This window comes from Anolis sagrei, chromosome 5 (assembly GCF_037176765.1).
Source record: "Anolis sagrei isolate rAnoSag1 chromosome 5, rAnoSag1.mat, whole genome shotgun sequence".
Classification (NCBI taxonomy): Eukaryota; Metazoa; Chordata; class Lepidosauria; order Squamata; family Dactyloidae; genus Anolis; species Anolis sagrei.
In genome coordinates, this window is record NC_090025.1 from 191,471,827 (window position 1) to 191,489,618 (window position 17,792).

At 43.0% G+C, this 17,792-nt stretch overlaps 1 protein-coding gene across 3 annotated transcripts in view; it reads right to left on the reverse strand.

The window, feature by feature from the left end:
* Nucleotides 1-17,792, reverse strand: part of PLXNA4 (plexin A4) — a 770,557-nt gene that overhangs the window by 27,436 nt on the left and 725,329 nt on the right. For all 3 annotated transcript variants that reach the window (XM_067469348.1, XM_060776421.2, XM_060776422.2), the window contains exons 28-30: nt 17,410-17,600; nt 13,465-13,634; nt 3,308-3,520 (exon numbers count right to left, since the gene is read on the reverse strand). In XM_067469348.1, the coding sequence (XP_067325449.1) occupies nt 3,308-3,520; nt 13,465-13,634; nt 17,410-17,600 (574 nt within the window). The remainder of the gene's footprint in view (nt 1-3,307; nt 3,521-13,464; nt 13,635-17,409; nt 17,601-17,792) is intronic.

Here is a 17,792-nt window from a genome sequence, read left to right on the forward strand (position 1 = left end):
TTCATAAAACCATGCAGCCATAGAGCTGAAACCGATTGCAAGGGCCTTCTAGTCTAACCTTTGCCATGAGGGAATGCACAGCTAAAGCATTCCTGAATGATGTCCAAAGAAAGAGTCCCTATCACTCAATCTATCCCACTGTTCACCACTTTTGCTGTCCATGCAATCTTTCCAATGTTAAGATAGTATTTTTCTTCTTCTAATTTAATGGCTCTAGGAATGGACCTCCAGATATTGTGGAATCCTTGTTCTCCTATTGCCTGACCAAGAGCTATGCTAGCTTCAGGTTGGGGAATTATAACTCAGTAGCAGCTGGAGTTCCACAGCTCCCCACCCCTTGTATTATATTATGCCCAAAATATGTAATGGTTTGGGTGTTGGACTAAAACTCTGGTGAACAGAGTTCAAATCTCTGCTCAGTCATGAAAACCCACTGAGTGCCCTTGCACAAGTTACAGTCTTAGCTTCAGAAAGGGTCTCCTTAAGGATGCCATGAGTTGGAAACAACCTGAAGGCACATAAAAACATCAAGAAGCAGTGAAAAGCTTATCTTCTGTTAATGACAACCTCTAGGAGAAAGCTCATCATGGTTGCTATCCTTTAAAGCAGTGTTTCTCAACCCTCCTAATGCCGCGACCCCTTATTACAGTTCCTCATGTTGTGGTGACCCCCAACCATAACATTATTTTTGTTGCTACTTCATAACTGTAATTTTGCTACTGTTATGAATCGAAATGTAAATATCTGGTCTGCAGGATATATTTTCATTACTGGATCAAATAACCTAATAAGCTCTAATTTGAATACTGGTGGGGTTGGAGGGGCATTGATTTTGTCACTTGGGAGTGGTAGTTGCTGGGATTTATAGTTCACCTACCATCAAAGAGCACTCTGAACTCCACGAACGATGGAATGGAACCAAACTTGGCACACCAAACTCACATGACCAACAAAAAATACTGGAAGGGTTTTCTAGGCATTGACCATGAGTTCTGGAGTTGTAGCTCACCTATATCCACAGAGCACTGTGAACTCAATTATCGATCTGGACCAAAATTGGCATGAATACCCAATATGCCCAAATACGAACACTGGTGGAGTTTGGATAAAATAGACTTTGACATTTGGGAGTTGTTGTTGCTAGGATTTATAGTTCATCTACCATCAAAGAGCACTCTGAATTCCACCAATGATGGAGTTGAACCAAACTTGGCACACAGAACTCCCATGAACAACAGAAAACACTGGAAGGGTTTGGTGGGCATTGACCTTGAGTTCGGGAGTTGTAGTTCACCTACATCCAGAGAGCACTGTGGACACACTACCCCATGACCAACAGAAAATATTGAGTTTTCTGATGGTCTTTGGCGACCCCTCTGACACTCCCTTGTGACCCCCCCAGGGGTCCCGACCCCCAGGCTGAGAAACACTGCTTTAAAGGATTAGTAACTCAATGTTGGTTTTTCTCTATGAATGTATAGTTAAGAACACAAAATGTTGATAGGGCAGATGAGCTGACATCTGAAGTTGCGTCATAAAATGATAGTGTTGGAAGGGACCACAAGTGCCACCTAGCCCTACAGGAACCCCCTGCTAAAGCACCATTGAAAGACAGTAATCTAATCTCTATTTTAAAAACCTCAAAGGAGGATGAGTCTACTCCTTCTGAGGCAGATTATTCTCCCATTGAACAGCTCTTACTACCCAAACATTCTTCCTCATGGTTAGTTGACATCTTTATCAATCTGAATTGTCAAAGGCTTTCATGACCAGAATCACTGAGTTGTTGTAGGTTTTTCGGGCTGTATGGCCATGTTCCAGAAGCATTCTCTCCTGATGTTTCGCCTGCATCTGTGACAAGCATCCTCAGAGGTTGCGAGGTTTGTTGGAAACTGGAAAATGGAGTTTATATATCTGTGGAAGGTCCAGGATGGGAGAAAGAACTCTTGTCTGTTGGAGATAAGGGTGGATGTTTCAATTGGCCACCTTGATTAGCATTTGATGGCCTGACAGCTTTTAAGTGTGGCTTGTTACTGCCTGGAAAATTTCCTTGTTGAGAGGTGACTAGGTGTTCCTGATTGTTTCTTGGAGTTCCCCTGTGTTTGAGTTTTTTTTTTATTTATTTACTGTTATAATTTTAGATTTTTTTAAATATTGGTAGCCAGGTTTTGCTCATTTACACGATTTCTTCCTTTCTGTTGAAATTGTCCACATGCTTGTGGATTTCAATGGTTTCTCTGTGTAACCTGACATGGTAGCTGTTAAGAGTGGTCCAGCATTTCTGTGTTCTCAAATCATATGCTGTGTCCAGGTTGGTTCATCAAGTCACGACTTCTGAGGATGCGTGCCATAGATGCAGGCAAAACATCAGGAGAGAATGTTACTACAACATGGCCATACAGCCCGAAAAACCTACAACAACCCATCTTCATTCATGCTATTTGAATCCTTTCTAAATCTTGTCATTTGCTTACATCCTGCTTTCTAGAGTATCAGAAAACAAGGTCATGACATCATCCACATAACAGCCTTTCAAATATTTAAAGAAAAATCTCATATCACCTATCCATTTTTCCTTCCTTGGGCTAAATGAACCCAGTTCCTACAACTCTTTTGCATAGGACTCAGTTTGCAGACCTTATACTATCTTGTATAATCGTGGACACACTATAAGTGTGGAATCTAACTCCTTCCCAGGCTAAAGGAAATCATGCAAAGCACAGATAACTTATTTCAAACCACTGCATGTGTTACTTGTCCATATTGGCCTGTCCCAAAGCAGTTGCTCTACTCTGAACTCAAGAATGGAAAATTGAATGTTGGTGGGCAAGAAAAGAGATTTAAAGATGGGCTCAAAGCCAACCTTAAAAACTATGGCATAGACACTGAGAACTGGGAAGCCCTGCCCTTGAGTGCTCCAGCTGGAGGTCAGCTGTGACCAGCAGTGCTGTAGAATTTAAAGAGGCACGAATGGAGGACAATAGAGAGAAACGTGACAAGAGGAAGGTGTGTCAAGCCACCCCAACTGAGACCACCTTCCACCTGGAAACTGATATCCTCACTGCAGGAGAACATGCAGATCAAGAACAGGGCTCCACAGTCACCTACGGACTCACCCCCAGTACACTGATCCTGGAAGACTATCCTACTCAGACAACAAGGGATTGCCTAAGGAAGGAAGGTCGCTATGAGATTTAGAACTGGAGCAATACACTTTTTCCTTGGCTGCACATCATTCCATATACCTATGATGAGAAAGTACATTAAGGGATTCCCACCAAGCCATTCAAGAGAAGGTGGCACATACCTTTCCACCCAGTTCTTGTAGCTGGGTATATCCTTGGCATAAAGCAGCTTATTCGATGGGGAATCTTTGCCCAAACGATGCTCTGAGGTTGAACAGGAGTCCATGAAGGTTTGTGCCACCACCGACAGGCAAGCGTCCGTGATGCTGTTCTTGTGGATGTCGAAGACAAACTGTGGGTTTTTGATCATGTTCACCCAAAATCTTAGAGGCAAGCTGAAGGAAGGGAGGAAGGAAGAAACTAAAATGAATAATACGCATTCAACTCAGTAGCCAAGATACTACATCTTTGATAACTTTATGAATCTGTATCTACATTGCGGAACCACAACACAATCCTGATAAGGAATGATAAAGTTACATATTTATTTATTTATTTTTATTTACGATATTTTTATCCCTCCCGCTTTTCTCGGCCTGAAGGCGACTCAAAGCGGCTTACAAATTGGTAGCTATTTGATGCCACAGCAGTCCATAGTATACAATTAAAACAATAAAACAACATTTTAAAATCCATCTATATGAAAACACTCTGTGCATAATGAGTACCTTAAAAACAAAAGAACCAATGAATGAAATCACACCAAATTTGGCAATAAAATGTCTCACAACACAAGGAGTGACCATCACTCAAAAAATTATGATTTTGTCATTTGGGAGTTGTAGTTGCTGGGATTTATAGTTCACGTACAATCAAAGAGCATTCTGAACTCCATCAACGATGGAATTTAACCAAACTTGGCACACAGGACTCCCATGACCAACAGAAAATACTGGAAGGGTTTGAACCTGAGTTTGGGAGTTGTAGTACATCCAGAGAGCACTGTGGACTCAAACAATGAGGATCTGGACCAAACTTGGCACAAGCACTCAATACGCCCAAATATGAACACAGATGGAGTTTGGGGGAAATAGACCTTGACATTTGGGAGTTGTAGTCACTGGGATTCACAGTTCACCTACAATCAAAGAGCATTCTGAACCCCACGAACGACAGAATACCTATCTACTAGGGCTGGGCGGTTTCGTTTCATTAATTCGTAATTCGTTAATAATTCGTTATTTTTTTCAATTACAAAACGATAACGAACCATTCTGGAGCAATTTTTTTAAAAAACGAATTTTTAAACACGTTTTGCAAATGCTTCGTATTTCGTTATTGTATTCGTTTCATTATTGTTCTGAGGTCGTTTCGTTATTATTTCCGCATGTCTGGGGCAAGTTTTTTGTTTAATTAGTGAAAAAAAATTATAATATCACACCAACAGTCAACAACAGAGGGAGAGGGAAGCTTCAGAAGGTTTTGGAGGTTTTTTAGCGTATTTCGCGGTCGCGTCCGCCATTAATGAATCGATTCGTTATTGTTTCGGAAATCGATTCGTTAATGTTTTGTAATTTTTTCACATTTACGAAATTTCGTAAATATTGAACTTTTTAAAAGGAAAATTTTGTAATTATTTTAAATAACGAAACGCAAAAACCCCCAAAAAACGAATCGATTTTAGAAACAAATTTTTCCGTTGTTACCCAGGCCTACTATCTACACCTACCTATCTACCCGTCTGTCTGTCTGTCTATCTATCCAGCCCTCCCTCCCTCCACCCACCTACCTATCTACTAGGCCTGGGTAACAACGGAAATTTTTTTTTCTAAAATCGATTTGTATTTGGGGGTTTTTTTTTGTTTCGATATTTAAAATAATTACAAAATTTTCCTTTTAAAAAGTTTGATATTTACGAAATTTCGTAAATGGTAAAAAAATTAACGAATCGATTTCCGAAACAATAACGAATCAATTCGTTTATGGCGGACGCGACCGCGAAATACGCTAAAAAACCTCCAAAACCTTCTGAAGCTTCCCTCTCCCTCTGTTCTTGACTGTTGGTGTGATATTATATTTTTCTTTCACTAATTAAACCATAAAACTGGCCCAGACATGCGGAAATAATAACGAAACGACCTCAAAACAATAACGAAACGAATACAATATCGAAATACGAAGCATTTACAAAACGTTTTTGAAAATTCGTTTTTTTTAATAATTGCTCCAGAATGGTTCGTTATCGTTTTGTAATTGAAAAAAATAACGAATTATTAACGAATTACGAATTAACGAAACGAAACCGCCCAGCCCTACTATCTACCCATCTGCCTGCCTGCCTGCCTGCCTGCCTGCCTGCCTGCCTATCTATCTATCTATCTATCTATCTATCTATCTACCTATCTACCCATCCATCCATCTATCTATCTACCCATCCATCCATCTATCCATCCCTCCCTCCACCTACCTACCTATCTACCCATCTATCTGTTCTGTCCGCCCACCCACCTACCCGTCCATCCATCCATCCTTCTTCCATCCATCCATCCATCCATCCATCCAGCCAGCCAGCCAGCCATCTATCCACCCACCCACCCACCCACCTACCTACCTATTTGTCTGTCTATCTATCTATCTATTTTCAAGACACATTGGGGGGTTTTTTGTCTTGGGAAGGAGGCTGTTCCCCCTAGTCCTTCATGCCCCAGATGGTCACTGTCCCAGTTCCAGCTGCTTTCCCTGATTTAAGAGATTTCTAAGCAGACTTTAAAAAACAAATGTATGCCATTTCCCCTGAAAAGAGCATACAAAAATCTGTTTGTTTGTTTGTTTTTATTAAAGAGGATGACCAATCTTAAGCAGAAAGAGCCACAAATCCATTTAAATTCATACCAGTCCTTAGCTTCTGAACCTGGGCAGCCAAATGGCATACGGAAACATTTTTATTTCCTTAGGCAATTTATATGCCACCTATTAGCCAAGAACTGAGAAAGCTGCTGATGAAATATATCTAACATAAAGTACAGTGCATTCAAATAGATTTTTAAATACTCCCGAGGCAATGAAGAATGGCATAATGATCGCACTCTAAAAAGCCAATAAAACCATCCTATTCAAACCAGTTTCAGGAATGTTCTGGAAGGCCTTTTGTAAATATAGAGGGTTTGATTTTGCCTTGCATTTACAGCCTAAAGATTCCTCCAGAAAAATACAGAATGGAAGGCATCCCAATGAGGAAAACTCTTCCAACTTCAGAAGGAGATTTGCTAAAGGTCAAGTTGTGGCATTGTGTTTTGTGCAGCTTATCTTCCAACATTTCACAGATTATTTATTTATTTTATTTATCATGTCAGGGCAACCAGTCAATTATATTACATTTCTAACATAACAAAGCAAGCAAACAGACAAAATACAAAATTTGCAAGTTTGGTAGTTGATTAAATGTCCTTTGACCAGAATCTGGCCACTTGGAGTCCTCTGGTGTTGTTACAAGAAGGTCCTCCATTGTGCATGTGGCAGGGCTCAGGGTGCATTGCAGCAGGTGGTCAGTGGTTTGCTCTTCTTCACACTTGCATGTCGTGGATTCCACTTTGTAGCCCCATTTCTGAAGGTTGGCTCTGCATCTCGTGGTGCCAGAGCGCAGTCTGTTCAGCGCCTTCCAAGTTGCCCAGTCTTCTGTGTGCCCAGGGGGGAGTCTCTCATTTGGTATCAGCCACGGATTGAGGTTCTGGGTTTGAGCCTGCCACTTTTGGACTCTCGCTTGCTGAGGTGTTCCAGCGAGTGTCTCTGTAGATCTTAGAAAACTATTTCTAGATTTAAGTCGTTGACGTGCTGGCTGATACCCAAACAGGGGATGAGCTGGAGATGTCTCTGCCTTGGTCCTTTCACTATTGGCTGCTACTTCCCGGTGGATGTCAGGTGGTGAAATACCGGCTAAGCAGTGTAATTTCTCCAGTGGTGTAGGGCACAGACACCCCGTGATAATGCGGCATGTCTCATTAATAGCCACATCCACTGTTTTAGCATGGTGAGATGTGTTCCACACTGGGCATGCATACTCAGCAGCAGAGTAGCACAGCGCAAGGGCAGATGTCTTCACTGTATCTGGTTGTGATCCCCAGGTTGTGCCAGTCAGCTTTCGTATGATATTGTTTCTAGCACCCACTTTTTGCTTGATGTTCAGGCAGTGCTTCTTGTAGGTAAGATCATGGTCCAGACTGACTCCCAGGTATTTGGGTGCACTCCAATGCTCCAGTGGGATTCCTTCCCTCCCTTCCCACAGGGAGGAGGGAGCAAGCTTGTTTTCTGCTTCCTTGGAGACTAGGACTCAGAGCAATGGCTTCAAACTACAAGAAAGGAGATTCCATCTGAACACGAGGAAGAACTTCCTGACTGTGAGAGCCATTCAGCAGTGGAACTCTCTGCCCCGGAGTGTGGTGGAGGCTTCTTCTTTGGAAGCTTTTAAACAGAGGCTGGATGGCCATCTGTCTGGGGTGATTTGAATGCAATATTCCTGCTTCTTGGCAGGGGGTTGGACTGGATGGCCCATGAGGTCTCTTCCAACTCTTTGATTCTATGATTCTATGATCTTCAGAGCTCGGGATGATTGTCTGTTCTTGAGATGAAAGGCACATGTCTGTGTTTTAGATGGGTTGCGAATCAGCTGGTTTTCCCTGTAATAGGCAGTAAGAGCACCTAGAGCTCCAGAAAGCTTCTGTTCTCCCATCTCAAAGCTCCCTGCTTGAGCGGTGATGGCACAATCATCAGCATAGATGAAACTCTCTGTCCCTTCTGGCAGTGGCTGGTCATTTGTGTAGATGGATGGAGCAAGCACACAGATGAAAACCACAATGTGTATGGCCAAGCAACATCACAGGGTGGTCAAGATGGCAAATGTTAATCAGGTGGAAGAATGTGAGATCCGACCTCACAACCTCTGAGGATGCCTGCCCTAGATGTGGGTGAAGAGTCAGGAGAAACTGCTTCTGGAACATGGCCATACAGCCCAGAAAACTCAAAACAACCCAAAAGAGGATAATTTTTTTAAAAAATGGGGAGGGGAGGGGGAATGAAGCTTTTGAAACTGATTTATAATTAAATGAACCTGATTAAGAAAAGATCAAGCTTTTTTCAGTCTCACCCCCCTCCCACCCACTTCCATACCCTCACTTTGAAATAAACCTCCTGCTCATTTAGTCTGAGTGGCTTGAATCAGATGTAGATTAGTGCCACAGATGATGTTAATAATATGCTAATGTTTCATTAGCTCAGCGCTAACCAAGTTGCTGGGATTTCTTTCTTTCTTTTTCAAATGGACTGAGTGATGTGTCATCGTCCTGCCAGTCTGTGAAAAGGGAGGAAATGTATTGGTGGACCAACCCCAAGCTCACCTGCTTGTAATTTGGAAACATACCTCTGCATTTCGGAGAGGAGACGAAAGGTCTTCTCTTCCATGTGGGTGGAATATGGACAACACTGAGCAAGATATATGGGGAGGAGTCTTCTAGAATCATAGAAGTATAAGAGTTGCAAGAGACCATAAGGGCCATCTAGTCCAACCTTCTGCTGTGTAGGTTCACACAATCAAAACACCCTCAACAAATGACTATCCAGTCTCTACTTAAGAACCTCTAAAGAAGGAAATGCCATCACACTTTCAGGCATCATATTCAACTCCTGAACAGCTCTTACCATCAGGAAGTTCTTCCTAATGTTTAGATGGAATCACTTTTCCTGCCATTTGAATCCATTGCTCCATTGTGCCCTGAGCAGTGTTTCTCAACCTGGGGTTTGGGACCCCTGAGGGGGTCGTGAGGGTATGTCAGAGGGGTCGCCAAAGACTATCGGAAAACAGTATTTTCTATTGGTCATGGGAGTTCTGTGTGGGAAGTTTGGTCCAATTCTATCATTGTGGGGTTCAGAATGTTCTCTGGATGTAGGTGAACTATAAATCCCAGCAACTACAACTCTCAAATGTTAAGGTCTATTTTCCCCAAACTCTACCAGTGTTCACATTTGGGCATATTGAGGATCCATGCCAAGTTTGGTCCAGATCCATCATTGTTTGAGTCCACAGTGCTCTCCGGATATAGGTGAACTACAACTCCAAAACTCAAGGTCAATGCCCACCAAACCCTTCCAGTATTTTCTGTTGGTCACAGGAGTTCTGTGTGCCAAGTTTAGTTCAATTTCATCGTTGGTAGAGTTCAGAATGCTCTTTGATTGTAGGTGAACTATAAATCCCAGCAACTACAACTCCCAAAAGAGAAAATCAATTCCTCCTCCCCTCCCACCAGTATTAAAATTTGGGTGTATTGGATATTTGTGCCAAATTTGGTCCAGTGAATGAAAATACATCCTGCATATCAGATATCTACATTACGATTCATAACAGTAGCAAAATTGCAGTTATGAAGTAGCAATGGAAATAACTTTATGGTTGGGGGTCACCACACCATGAGGAACTGTGTTAAGGGGTCACGCATTCGGAAGGTTGAGAGACACTGCTCTAGAGCAATGGATCTCAGCCTATGGGTCTCCAAGTGTATTGGCCTACAACTTCCAGAAATCCCAGCCAGTTTACCAGTAGTTAGTATTTCTGGAAGCCCAAAGCATCTAGGGACCCACAGGTTGAGAACCACTGCTCTAGAGCTTGCCTCCTCCACAATGCCACATTCTTTCACATTTTAACCATGGCTCTCATATCTCTTCCCAGCCTTTGCTTCTTCAAGCTAAACCTACTCAGCTCCCTAAGCCACTCTTCGTTGGCTTCCAGACCTATAACCATGTTGATTGTCCTTCTCTGGACATTTTCTAGCTTTTCCATCTCCTTCTTGAAGTATGATGCCCAAACAGTTCGAGCCCCACCTATCTCTGCGATCACATCTCCATCCATGAACCGGCACAAACTCTAAGAGGCCCTTCTTTCGCTCCCACCACCGTCAAAGGTTGCAGGTGCACTCTGGGCCTACCTGCACACCCCACTACACATGAACTCTCCGAAAGTGTGGCGGGACATGTGTGGTGGGGCGTACCGGCAGGCAGGTCCAGAGCATGCGTGCAGCTAGGCACATTTTATTCTAGAGTAAGAGGCACTTGGCTGCAGGCATTGGCAAGGACACGCACTTTCCAGACATACCTGCATGCTCCACCGCACACACACCCTGTTTCCAAGGGAAATGCATGTGTGGCGGGATGTGCTGGCAAGCCCAGAAAGGGCGCATGCTTGCCAATACCTACAATCAAGTGCCTCTTACTCTAAGACAGTGGTTCTCAACCTGGGGTCCCCAGATGTTTTTGGCCTACAACTCCCAGAAATCCCAGCCAGTTTATCAGCTGTTAGGATTTCTGGGAGTTGAAGGCCAAAGACATCTGGGACCTCAGGTTGAGAACCACTGTTCTAAGAGCTATGTTCTTTTTCTCAGCCATATTTTTCTCAGCTATGTTCTTTTTCACAGCCATATTGTTTTGATGTTGTTTACGATTGTGATGTTTTTAATGGCTTGTGTTTTTATCTGTAATTTTTTGGGCTTGTCCCCTGTAAGCCACTCCGAGACCCCTTGGGGAAATGATTGGCGGGGTATAAAAATAGAGTTAATATTATATTATTATTACAGCAGGTGCCAGGTAAGAAGGGGAGCCAGTGGTTGGGAAGCCCCCCACCATAATGATTCAAAATAAACAAAACAACGGAAAACAACCCTCTGAATTTTGGGAGGCTTACAAAAAATGGATCGGGGCCCCCAATGAAAGCTGGGACACGAAACGGGACAAGGTTTCCCCCGAATGCACATGTCTACTATGCAGTAGTGCTGGAAGTGCTTGAGATTCTTAGAGAAACCATATTAATCAAATCCACCAAAGTATAGCCTATAAATGTGGAGTGCTGAGTGTACTGTCAGTTTTAGTTTGGATGTCTTTCCTAATAAATCCCTTCCTCCTCCTCTCTTTCATTCACAGTGGTGTCCAAGGAAGGAGTGATGAGAACATCAGTACTTCCAAGTACTTCCATGTATAAATATGTGAGAGGAAGCCACAGAGAGGAGGGAGCAAACTTGTTTTCTGCTTCCTTGCAGACTAGGACGCGGAACAATGGCTTCAAACTACAAGAGAGGAGATTCCATCTGAACATTAGGAAGAACTTCCTGACTGTGAGAGCCGTTCAGCAGTGGAACTCTCTGCCCCGGAATGTGGTAGAGGCTCCTTCTTTGGAAGCTTTTAAGCAGAGGCTGGATGGCCATCTGTCAGGGGTGATTTGAATGCAATATTCCTGCTTCTTGGCAGGACTGGATGGGGGTTGGACTGGATGGCCCATGAGGTCTCTTCCAACTCTTTGATTCTATGATCCTATTATTCTAAGTCCTTCATTTTGCTGTCAATGACCTCAATGATTCTTCTCATCGTTTTCACAGAATCCTAGTGTTGGACGAGACCAGAAGAGCCATTCAATCCAATAGCGTTCAGTGGACAGCAAAGAAAATAATGTCCAGGTGGGCTTTTAGCAACTGAATGACAGCTATGTAAATAGATTTTAACAGATTGCTGCTAGCCCTTTTCAAAAAGGATATTCTCTCCAAATGTCTTTTTTTATATTCCAGTGTTTTAATTACTATGATTCATTAGTGATTTGTTGTGTTTTGCCATTATAGCATTGTACTCCTTTCTTCCCCTTTTATCAGCTTTTATTTGCACCTATCTTTTTGCTGTCCCATTTCTGCGGAAAGGAAGGGGATATAAATCAAATGAATGTGTGAATGAATTACTAATTAACAAAATTAAAATACAGTCTCTTTTAAGATATTTTCTTCGGTGTTAAGGGAAAGCCTGTAGCCAAGGGACTCTTGTCCTGTTTCTTGGTGAAAAAATTAGGGTTGATTAAGGATACAAGATGCAAATCTTGACTGATTTCATTCTTGAATGCAAGAAGCACCAAAAAACCCTTCTTCCTTGCTGAGTGAGACTCCAGGAGGTTTCACTCAATTACAGGTGTTTGGGAAAGTTTTTTGTGAAAAGTTCAAAAAGGTTTCTGCTGCATAAATCTTGGCCCGAATTCAGCATTTCACTCATAGAATCATAGAATCAAATCATAGAATCAAAGAGTTGGAAGAGACCTCATGGGCCATCCAGTCCAACCCCCTGCCAAGAAGCAGGAATATTACATTCAAATCACCCCTGACAAATAGCCATCCAGCCTCTGCTTAAAAGCTTCCAAAGAAGGAGCCTCCACCACACTCCGGGGCAGAGAGTTCCACTGCTGAACGGCTCTCACAGTCAGGAAGTTCTTCCTCGTGTTCAGATGGAATCTCCTCTCTTGTAGTTTGAAGCCATTGTTCCGCGTCCTAGTCTCCAAGGAAGCAGAAAACAAGCTTGCTCCCTCCTCCCTGTGGCTTCCTCTCACATATTTATACATGGCTATCATATCTCCTCTCAGCCTTCTCTTCTTCCGGCTAAACATGCCCAGTTCCCTAAGCCGCTCCTCATAGGGCTTGTTCTCCAGACCCTTGATCATTTTAGTCGCCCTCCTCTGGACACATTCCAGCTTGTCAATATCTCTCTTGAATTGTGGTGCCCAGAATTGGACACAATATTCCAGATGTGGTCTAACCAAAGCAGAATAGAGGGGTAGCATGACTTCCCTAGATCTAGACAGGACTGTGTAACCTGGAGTTATGCATCTGTAACCCATCTGTGTTTATGATCCTTCTGTAACTTTAATGACCCCCTATGCCAAGAGAAGGAGATCCATTTGTCAGGTGTTCAGGGAATAGTTGCATTACCATGTTATATCTTCCTTAGGAGGCATTTCTTTGTAGTAAAATAATATGGTTGCACTATTTACAACAACAAGGTTTCCATAACACAAATAAAGTTTTTTATACTTCCTTCTTTGCTTCCACGCTGGGCTTCTTTTTCATGCAGATAAACAGCTTCACTCTCACAGAGCCTCCTCTCAAACCTCTGGTTTACTAGCAAACCAGAGGTTAAACCACTCCCTTATAAGAAGTAGGGATCACACATAAATTGTAATAATGAAACATATGGGGGCACAACATATCTCATCAATGCCATTCATTTATATATTTAAAATATATGATTTATTGCTTATTTCATATAGACTTCCTACTTTTGCGTGACATGCCTAAACACTGCAGCTGATGCATTAACATGTTATGACACACAGTTTGGAAAGCTCTCTTATAAATGCTTCCTTCTATGCCTCATAAAGACGAATCCCTATTAACACCCATGGATCCATCCATTAATCCCATCACAGTGCTCTTCTACTGCTTCAGACACACGTGGCTTTCTCACCCCCGCCCCCCCCCAAAAAAAAACTCACCAGTTGCTTTTCCAAGTGTGCCGCACATGAGGGTCATGGATGTTGTGCTTGTCTGCCTGCTCATCCAAGAAATCAAACATATATTTGATGGCCAAGGGCAGTGCGCTGCCACGATGCGCTGTGCTGAAGATTGTCTCAAAGAGGTCATCGACGAACTTCTGTAAAGTGCCCTGGTAGGAGGAAAAACATGAATTAGTATTGTGTCAGAAGCAAGGTTGACCCATCCCCAGAAGGTCCAAAAGTTATTGAACCAATGAAACTGGGGACCGGGTCTATAACACTATGCCAGTGTCACAACAGATGTTTTGACTCAGGAGTAGAGTGCAACCCAAGCTTTGATCTTGTAGAGGTTTCTTGTTGTTAATTGCCATCAAGTCAACTTTGACATGTGGCAACCACATGAATGAGAGATCTCCAAGGGAAGTTCCAGACAGCCCTTTATCCCAGGATCATTCGCGTTTTAAAATCATGGATGTTCTTGGGAGTCTGTCTACACCCACTCTGGAAAGGGCATGCTTCTTGGGGGGGGGGGGTGTCCATATGTTCTGCCAGGATTTAGCCCAGCAGAACTTCTGGGGACCCTCCCTCAAAGCTCCCAAACTCCTTTTAAAAGTAAAGAAAAATTACCTGGCCTCCAGTACACTGCTGCAGCAGCTCTCCCAGTGCATAGAAATGATGTGCCTGGAGAGTGAGGGGAGGGTGGGGAGGAAAATCGTTCCTTCCCTCCTCCCCGCTCTCCTGGTGTGTCATTTCTACGCACCGGAAGAGCTGCTTCAATGGTGTACTGGAGACTGGGTAAGTTTTCTTTAGTTTTAAAAGGGGGTTGGGGACTTTGGGGGAGGGGGATCGGTATTCCCACAGTTTTCTGGACTAATTTAGTCCAAAAACCTGTGGGAATGGTCTCGGGATTGGAGTCCAGACACCAGAAATAGTGGGTTTATCCTACGCCTTCCAAGAAGGCGCGGAATAAATCTACTATTTAATTAATTCGCTACAAATCAGGGTTTTCCTGGTTTGTGGTGAATGAATTTGGGATTGTCCAGGATGTCATCTGGACAGCCCCTTCTTTATTGTGGGAGTTACCGCAATAAAAGGGCTGTCTAGATGCACCCCCAGTCAACCTGCCCTTAAAGTCGCCCATTCTTGGTTTGGAGAATGGATTTCAATGGCTTCCACCTGGAAATCGGTGTCCTCACTGTGGGAGAACATGCAGATCAAGAATAGAGCTTCACAAGAGCAGTCCAGCATTTCTGTGTTCTCAAATAATATTCTGTGTCCAGCTTGGTTTTTCAGGTACTCTGCTATGGCTGACTTCTCTGGTTGAAGGAGTCTGCAGTGCCTTTCATGTTCATTGATTCATGTTTGGGCAATGCTGCGTTTGGTGGTCCCTATGTAGACTTGTTCACAGCTGCATGGTACACGGTAGACTCCTGCAGAAGTGAGAGGATCCCTCTTGTCCTTTGCTGAACGTAGCATTTGTTGGATTTTCTTGGTGGGTCTGTAGATAGTTTGTAGGTTGTGTTTCCTCATCAGCTTCCCTATGCGGTCAGTGGCTCCCTTGATGTATGGCAAGAACACTTTTTGGAGGATCTGCTCCATGAACACAATGCTGGATGTCTTTTCAACAATGTTTTGAATATTTTTGAATTTTCTTCCTCTCCCTATGGGGATGCTGGCCTGCTTTTTAAGAACTGAAGGGCAACTAGATGTCAATAACTCCTTGCTGTTGCTATATTTTGTAATGGGGGTCAAGAAAGGATCAGAGCCCAAGGGTGGCACACCTGAGCTGATGGGTTCCATTGTTACACAATTTGTGGTAGTTTATTTTCTTCCAGGCACTCACTGCCTGCTTCTGCCTGTCCTCCTTTTTCCTGTTTGGCACTTTTAAAGTGTCAGCAAAATCAATTCCCCGTAAATAACAAAGTAAGCGACGAGGGAGGTGGTGCCGCATGGAAAGCATCAAGTGTTAAACCGCCGTCCTTGGCATTCCTGGGCCGAAAGTCAACTGTAGAGAGTTATAGAGCTGTCAGGCAAATCATCTCCCATGAAGCACATGGAGCAGTGACATATTGAGTGCTCACCACCCGGACACCTTGCTATAGGCTGGCACCTCCGTGGAGGGGCTGTCCCCTTGTCAAACTCTTCACTGGAGAACTCTCTCTCTCCCTTTCTCTCCTCTGCAAAATATCTCCCCTCCTTGTCAGTCCCTTTCATATTAGACAAAACCCACCACATTGTTCCAGACAATGGGGATGCATCAAGAAGGTGTTCCTAAAAACAGGTTTTAACTACTTCTGAGACCCAGAGATACTTGACTGATGGATAATCTGTGCACTGAGAAGTCAAGCGGCTCTTCCAAATCAGGTTGAGTCTGTCCAGCAGCCGGAGATATGTGCTGCTTTTTTTATCAGTACTTAGCACTTGCCCTAGAAGATATCCAAGGCTGTGCAGGGATTTGAACTCCAGTGGTCTCCAAAGTCATAGGATGCATCTACAGTGTAGAATTAATGCCGTTTGACACCACTATAACTGGTATGGACCAACGCTATGGAAGCCTAAAAGCCATAGTTTTACAGATATACAGATATTATTATAAAGATGTAGATATTATTGTTATAGACATATAGATATCTATATCTATATCTATATCTATATCTATATCTATATCTATATATATATATATATATATATATATATAATAGACTTATCGATATTATTATGACAGATATATAGCCCAGGGTTGCTATAAATGGATGGCCATCTTTTGGGAGTGTTTTGACTGTGCTTTCCAGGACAGACTTTTCTGTAAGCCGCCCTGAGTCCCCCTTCGGGGGTTGAGAAGGGTGGGGTAAAAGTACCATAAATAAATAAATAAATAAATAAATAACTCACAGAGCATGCCTTTTTGTCCTCTCTTTAAAGGACAAAAAACCTGTCCTTTTTGTCCTTTCTTTAAAGCAAACCTTTAAAACTGTGGCATAGACACCGAGAACCGGGAAGCCCTGACCTCTGAGCACTCTAGCTGGAGGTCAGCTGTGACCACCAGTGCTACAGAATTTGAAGAGGCACAAATGGAGGGTAAAAGGGAGAATTGTGCCAAGAGGAAGGTGCATCAAGCCAACCCAGACAAGGAACCACTTGGACACCACTAGAAAGTGGTGTCCTCATTGTGGGAGAACATGCAGATCAAGAATAGAGATTCACAACCATCTACGGGCCCACTGCCAAGACACTAACTACACTTGGAAGGCAATTATACTTGGACTATGAGGGATTACCTAATTAAGCAAGTAGATAATGTGTGTCTGAAATCAAATGTTCCAATAATTGAGTTGTTGTAGGTTTTTTGGGCTATATGGCCATGTTCTAGAAGCATTCTCTCATGGCATTTTGCCTGCATCTATGGCAAGCATCCTCTGAGGATGCTTGCCATAGATACAGGCAAAACATCAGGAGAGAATGCTTCTAGAATGTATCCATATAGCCCATAAAACCTACAACTCAGTGATTCTAGCCATGAAAGCCTTCAACAACATATTGTTCCAATAATTGTTTTATATTATACAAGTGTATAATGCAAAATTGATTTTTATACAGAAGTCCAACCTAACATTTGAGATTACTCATTTAATCCAACTACATCCTGTCCAACACTTATTTATTTATTTATTTACTTCATTTTTACTCTGCCTTTCTCACCCCACAGGACACTCAAGGCAGCTTACAAACTCCAGCCAAAATTCAATGCCCCATCATAGACATAGACAATACAACCAATATGACAATGAACATATCATATCAAACTATAAAACCATCATACTTTCCTGGAGGACAAACCCAGAATCCAACAAAATTCAGATATTCTAGGAACTCTCAGGATTCTGGAAGTTGTAATCGAGAAGAATGGACATCCCCGGTTCTGTTTTACCTCCTCTTCTTACATACCTTGGTGGCTAACAGCCTTGTCAGATATATCTCTGACACCATCTTGCTCCCTCGGTCGCCCTCCTTCTGGTCTCCGTGTTCATGGTTCTTCACCAGATGCCACATCTTGACCCCGCTTTCCAGATCAGGCGTAATCATGGGTGTCCGGGAACGCAGGCTATCTGGGCTTCCCGTGTAGCGGATCATGTTTTCTGAAAGCAAGAAATTGCAAAAATTTCAGGAAATGTTTCACATGGATATGATTTTAGGGTGGAAAGCCATCTCTCAGCTCTTCCAGGAGGAAAACTGGGGTAGGGGAAGCCTTACAGCAGAGAGTGTTTGAGGTCCGGGACACCCGTAGGGATACCAAGGGGCTTGTTTATAGAGCTATTGTCCTCCCAACC